The 7122-nt window shown below is 35.6% G+C and overlaps 1 protein-coding gene across 1 annotated transcript; it reads left to right on the forward strand.

Annotated features, from left to right (window-relative positions):
* The first annotated feature begins 3396 nt into the window (after window positions 1–3396).
* LOC130046313 (complement C1q-like protein 4) lies at window positions 3397–6344 on the forward strand. The gene is made up of 2 exons (XM_048916195.1): window positions 3397–3568; window positions 5898–6344. The coding sequence occupies exons 1-2, from the start codon at window positions 3412–3414 to the stop codon at window positions 6287–6289; spliced, it is 549 nt and encodes a 182-aa protein (XP_048772152.1). The 5' UTR covers window positions 3397–3411; the 3' UTR covers window positions 6290–6344.
* Window positions 6345–7122: the final 778 nt, after the last annotated feature.

Consider the following 7122-nt stretch of genomic DNA (forward strand, 5'->3'; position numbering starts at 1 on the left):
TTTTCCAAGTTCATTATGAAAACAAGTACAAGGTTTTCCTTTTCCTACATGTAATATGCTTTTAAGTGCTACATTAATTAATATATGAAAATAAAAATTGCACACCTCAAAATGCTACAATTCGTTAACTTTGTGCCGTAATATTTCAATTTCGCATTTGACGTGTGTTGTGAAGAAATTACATGTACTAATAGGCCTAATTTACATTTTATGATATTGTATCTACATGTAGATGTTTTTCTAAAAAAAAAGAAGGGGGGGGGGTACAAATAACGTTGTGCACAATAAGTTTTTTTCTTTTTTCTTTTTGTCTTTTGTTGTTCTTTTTTCAAAAAGGCATTTTTCAATGAAATATATATCTTGCTAAACACATTATAATATGAATCTGATCAATATCATACTAGTAAATTCCATTAAAAAAAATACAAACGTGAGAGTCAATCAAGTTAAATACGATCACAATCGCTACAATAGAGTATACGGCGAGTATCTATGAAGTCTGATTTTGATTAGCCTAGATTGTGTAAAATACAAAGGTTATCTTTTGATAGAACATTTTTTCCAATATCATTCCCAATTTTCTATGGACTGGCCCGGTAAATAATTTCTAACTGAGATTCCTATGAGACATTTGTCGAACATAGACATATTACTATCGGATGGTTTCGAAACGGGTGCAGGTACAGACATAAAAGGTTGAATCCCTAAACTCAAGTGTAGATCTACTGTATTTCACCGTCAATATCCATGGTGTTGCTAAAACTGGCAATTTCTCACGAAAATTAAAACGATGATATACAGGCGTAAACAACTACAACTGTCTCAGATGACGTCATAAGAAAGGGCGATAATTCCTTCATTCGTTTCTATAAACAACGATTTTGGAATAGGTATTTTGCGCATTTATCTGGATTTAAAAAAAAAAAATAAACACATCAATAAACTTTTCAAAACGGGTTTTAATGAATTATAAACTTTATTTTCAAATCTATTTTTATTACACTTGACCTTTAAGCAGTGAGGGTTCTTTAGCGTGCCACACATACTGTGACATCGGACATCACTTTTTCAGGTCATATCTGAGGACCCGTGACATTCACACCTGATGCCGAGCGTTTGCCGATGGAACTGTCACTACCTGTTTTAACGACTTGTGTCTGTCACGGCTGGGATTCGAAACACGGCCTTCCTCATGCGGGTCGAACGCTCTAACCTCTAGGCCACTGCGGCGGTTGTAAGAGAAGAAGAGAGGAGTAAACTACATTTGTGATGTGATTTGGTCGCGATCAAAAATGGAGAAACCGTGGTGTCGACCTACTTGAAGTTGAAAAAGCAATATTGTTTAGCAGATATTTCCGCAAAAATTCGGAGGATTTGAAAGAATTGACGGAGGATAGATGGATCAAGTTAACGTTAAACTTTTGGTCAGGTTTATGCAAGTATTGGAAGAGAACAACAGCATGTTCATCGTTAGGACTCGTGGTTGTAGCCATATAGGGCAAATTTAGACGAAGTTATATCATAGATCTACCTCCAGGACATGTAAGAGAAAATGAATACAATCTGACAGATATTTTTTGCTAACTTGAGCAATTTCTGTTGTAGGATTTTTATGAAGACTCGCAGCGGTTCCCTGACATGGACAGCATTTTTCTAGCCCCAAATCCAGCCTCACTCATTCCGAGTCATGGCCGTGATGGATGTTGCCTGCAAACAACAGATTATCATCATCTTAATGTTCTATAGATCTAACTCTGTCTCCATTTCGTAGCTTTCACTATCAGTCATTGTATGAATTCACCATGTTGCAGAAGTTGAAGTTTTAGGCCTAGTTGCAGATGTTATTTGAAATGGATCAACTGAACGATTATTTAATGTTTCTGTTATATTAATTGATGAAATTGTTATTTGTTTACAAAATAAACTCTGTATAAATATTCTAATGAGGATTTTTTCATTGTTCTTTTTGTTATGGAGTCATTGCAGTGACGGATCCAGGATTTCCGAAAGGAGGAGGATGGGGCATGTGAAAAGTAGAGTATTAGTCAAAATAATCACACATTTTGGGTGTCAATCTGGACTTTTACTTGCACTATTTTTTCTATTTGTGGCGAGAAGGGGACAGAAACTCTGAAATCCACCACTGAGTTGCATAAGCAAGAAGCCAGGTGAAAGTACATGACTTTTGAAGCGGTGATTGTATTCATACGCAAGAAAAAACTGATCACTTCATCAACTTCATGTTCCACGAAATTGAATGTCAATTTCATTAGTATTGTCATATAAGGAATACATTAGCAAATGTAAATATGAGATGTTATCACCTATTTCATGCATATGAAATCAACCATCAGTTATCAAGTTTTTAATTTTGAATCATTTCCTAGAAACAGAAATGACGTTAAAATTTTATGGAGTTTTTCTTATTGAAAAAGAAAAAGGTTAACAACGCTATAGGTACTGGATAATTAGATAATAAAAGACCACAGAGTCGTCCACTTTTGCTTCATATTTTATTGAAAATGGATATTAAATGCCTATCTAATAACTCAACATTATGATAAACGGCATTATTTCAGCTTTCCATCGTCAACTTCCCAAAATAATGTAGCAATGTTTCATTATCACCTGCATATAGTGTTTACATCTCTCAACTGAATCGATATGCAAGGGTTTGTTCTGCGTATGATCAGCTTTTAAATCTGACAAAGAAGTTGATGGTGCAGGGGTTTCAACAATCTCCTTTACAATAATCATTTCGCAAATTCTATGGTCAGTATAACGATCTAGTTTGCCAATACAACCTACCATTGGGTCAAATGCTGTCTGACGTGTGTCAGGCCGTTCTTGCATTGGTACACTAATTTTGACTACAGATACGTCCGTTTACCTGATCAAGATATAGGGCTCAGGGGAGGTGTGACCGGTCGACAGGGGATTCTAACTCCTTGGCACCTGATCTATTCCCTGGTGTGTCCAGGTGTACGTGTTTGCCCAACTCCTTATTTTGTATTTCTTATAGGAGTTATAAGATTGATCACTGTTCGTTATCTTCACCTTTCATAAGCCTGATGAGCGACTAAAGCCTTTCTAATAGATATTATGGCATAATTTTGAACACATTAAAACGCTTAAAAATGAAATTTACTATAGCTGAAAGTACGAGAGTATTTTGTTCATTAAAAGGTAATGTTACACCATAAATTGAGATATTGCATGTGTATCATATTTCAGAATGCAGAAATGTTTTGCACATGATCCAATATATACCTCAAAATCCAACTGATTGACGTACATTGTCAAGGTTTCACATACATCAGGTAAGCCACATCCTTCTATTTCAAAAGTTGAATCATTTCTATGATTACAGTACATTTAAACGATCTCTGAATCAGCTTTTGAATACTTCAGATGTCATTGGAAATGAAAAGCTTGGCTATAACCGTGTGCATTATAACGCTCCATATGGTATCTGGACACAGACCATTTCTAGAGTATCTGAGATCACAGGCGAAGAATATGGAAAAGGGTCTCGATTCCATCATCAAAGGAACAGGATACGACCACGGTAAATGGAAGACAGTACTTTTATGTAATTGACTACAGGCAAGGTAAATGGAGGACTGACACTTTTATTCAATGGATCAAAACACAACTGTAAGGGGTAATGCTAGAAGAATCATCCAATTGATTAATTTATTATACCGATATGAAATAAGATTTGAAAGTTTTCGCTTCTTATTTAAGCTACATTTTACAGATAACAGAAAACCGCAATATTCAGTGTATAAGAAGGAAAAATTAATTGTAATAGCTTTTTGAGATAAGGACAGTCAATGTTCCTCGAAAAGGTAATAGCAATTAATTGTTATTCATCTTTTCTGGTGGACAGTTTGTACCCGATGATACTTGTCGTTCGATATATGTTCCTTCATGAATCACCTTTCATGAAGATGAATCTGAACTTGATTTACACGAGAAAACACTGGACCGCATGTTAAGGAGCGTGATATTTCACATGATGTTGAAACAGGGATGACGGTACTTTCTTTCCCCGACTCAGGAAAATTTGCAAGTATCTCGGCTGGAAGCTAAGCATTATTGCTTCATACTCATGCAAGGTGAAGATAACGAACAGTGATCAATCTCATAACTCCTACAAGCAATACAAAATAGATAGTTGGGCAAACACGGACCCCTGGACACACCAGAGGTGGGATCAGGTGCCTAGGAGGAGTAAGCATCCTCATGTAAAGGTGATTCAGAAACATTTTCAGCAAGTTTTTGTTGAGTAACTGGACCATAAGAACAAATAGTATTCATTTCAGTTAGCAAAACACTACACATTCTATGGTTTTTTTTGTTTTCATTAATATTTCTCAAATGACTTTTAATGGAGTTTTCACTCTTGTGGTCACTTATAGACATAATATAACGAGATTCAATTCCGTTCTGATCCTGGGCGGTGATGCACGTTGTCCCTATGTAGTGTTTAGTATATGTAGCTGATAACTGGGCCTTCAATGATATTAATTTCATGAAATTACCAAAGGAATTGTGTCCTACAGGTACATTGTCATACCAAGCACTATCAAGTTCTTCAAACTTGGCCTCTGCCAGAACCAGTCACACCTGGGGTTTAATTTGGAGATGTATTTTTCAAGACTTGAAACTGGGCATCTGGCACTTCCTGAAAAAAATGAGAAATTATCATATTTACATACCTGATTAAAAATACACTTTTCAAAAATTATTCAAATGGTATAGATTAATATTCATATAATTTTTTTTACGATATACAGTTAGATCTACCTGGCATTTCATCAGCGCCCCTGTGATTTTTAGCTTCATATTTAACAGTGTTTGTGTAGAAACATTTCCCCTGGACATCATTCTTTAAAACAAAATCACCTTTCTTCATGCATCTCAGATTATCTCGTCCGCTCTTGCACGTATAAAACATGACGTCCAAAAAGACCTTGTATTGCAGTCCTTGGAGATGTTTGGTATCAAGAGTTGCCGATGAATAAAGTTTGTCAATGTCGGCATCGCTTATAACCTCTTTGTGTTGTATACTTCCTTTATCCGACCGTTTTAGTTGTGTTAAAACAGTTTTAAACATTTCATTGGACAACTGGAATGCATGGTCATTTACAATATCTAATTTTCTCAGTGAAAGAAAATGCCTTTATTCTTCTTCCGACACTCTGCATAAAAATTACGAGGAACTCTGCCAGATCGTCCTTTGCTTTTTGCAAAACGTCATCTTCCTCTACTTCTTTAGACGCATAGTACTCTCGAAGAATCCTAATGGAAGCTTGAATTACGTTTTTGGTATTTGCAATATCTCTGTTTTCAAGAATGCTCGGTAATTCGATTCTTTGATTCAGCTCAGCAAATCTCCCTCCGACAGAACGACATTAGCTTTCTTCGGTAGCAGCCATATTTATCTACAGATTAACAGACGAGCAATGGTAAAATTGTGCACAACCAGACTGATGACGTATTTCACACCTACGCATGTTTCAAAATTAGTAACAGGAAACACGGATTTTCTTATCATATTAAATTTTATCTTAAAATATATGTCTAAAAATCATAGAAAATCTTATTTAACAATAGCAGGTCATTATTCCAGAGGTCATTGTTTATAATGACTCCGTCAGCCGGTCAAAACTGAGCGCGTGCAGCACTTCTAAGGCACTTACTCGCCATTCGGTCTTATACAGAGGAAAAATGTTTTCCTTTCGACCAATCAAATTCTAGGATTATAGATAGAGGTATAATAAAGGTCATTATTTTCTTCCAATCTCCTAAAAATAAAATATTATATACCCTACCAGACTCATTCAATTTAGATAAACCATTATTTCCAATGTACACGTATGTTTTTCTAGGCAACATTGCATTCTCAGCCCGACAGTCTTCAGCCAGAGCATACAGACTACACGAGACGTGGATCTTTGACACAGTTCTTCTAAATGACGGTAACGCCTACAACAAGGCTACGGGAACCTTTACAGCACCTGTTGGCGGAACCTATGTTTTTACTTGGGCTACACTAACGGATCCGTCGAAAACGGCGCATCCTTTTCTGAGGGTGAACGGTCATTACAAAGGATATACAGCTTTCAACAATAGTATTACTTCACAAAAGTTTTGGAGCAGTGGCTCGAACACAATTCCTGTTCATCTGAAAAAAGGTGACAAGGTCAACATTGCTTCTGGATACCTAAAAGCCTATGCAAGAGAAAATTGGACCTCGTTCTCTGGTTGGAAAATTTACTAACTGTACATTTTGAAATGTTTTTTCCCAAATATGCTAAAATAAAGACGTTTATTTACGTGTATGTTTACTTAACGTTACCTAAGTATGAAGGTATTGAACATTATGAGTGGACAAAAGGTTGATATACATAGCTGTGATTTACATTTCAAAACGAGAATACATACACTTGCCTATTTAAATGATGGAATGGAAACTATGGTCACTTTTAAGCTCAAAATCCTCACACATTTTCTCACAGAACCCATTTAAAAGTTGAATCAACTACTGAACGTTCACATTGCATTGTTAAGAGATGCAACTGAAAAGGTCGATCAGTTCTGGTCAATTACAGTCAGGACACTGTTTAACTTCTGACGTAATTACATGATCTCTGGTATGTCCATTAATTTGTGTTTTTCCTACACTTAATATTGTATTCGTTATAGGGGTAACGAGATTGATCTCTATGTTAGCATATATCTTTCTTCGTTTACCTTGATATATCCTTTAAAGAAATTTTGGAAAAGTTAGTGCTAATCCAATGTGAGCAACAATCGGATAGGTGATAACGACAAACGCAAAGGAGTTTATGTAATCAAACAAAAAACTATTCCACCCTGTTCATATGATATAATATTGTTATATACGTTCTCATTAATTCGATTCTTTAATTCTTTTTGCAGTTTTTGAAAAGAAACATAAGATTCATTCATTTATACTGAAATTGGTTTGAAAGTAACAACTGAAATTGGATCATGATAAAAGTAAAATGAAGCTGTCCTAATGAGGTATATACCCCGGTAGGTATATCAAAACGTCGACATATCTGAAATACTATGTGCATGAATGCTTTA

Source organism: Ostrea edulis, chromosome 2 (assembly GCF_947568905.1).
Source record: "Ostrea edulis chromosome 2, xbOstEdul1.1, whole genome shotgun sequence".
NCBI classification, from domain to species: Eukaryota; Metazoa; Mollusca; class Bivalvia; order Ostreida; family Ostreidae; genus Ostrea; species Ostrea edulis.

What these genes read in the sequence shown, in the direction of transcription:
- LOC130046313 (XM_048916195.1), top strand. Translation starts at nt 3,412, where the DNA reads ATGTCATTGGAAATGAAAAGCTTGGCTATAACCGTGTGCATTATAACG. An exon ending in AGGAACAGGATACGACCACG is followed by an intron (nt 3,569 to 5,897) that starts GTAAATGGAAGA and finishes ATGTTTTTCTAG; the next exon opens with GCAACATTGCATTCTCAGCC.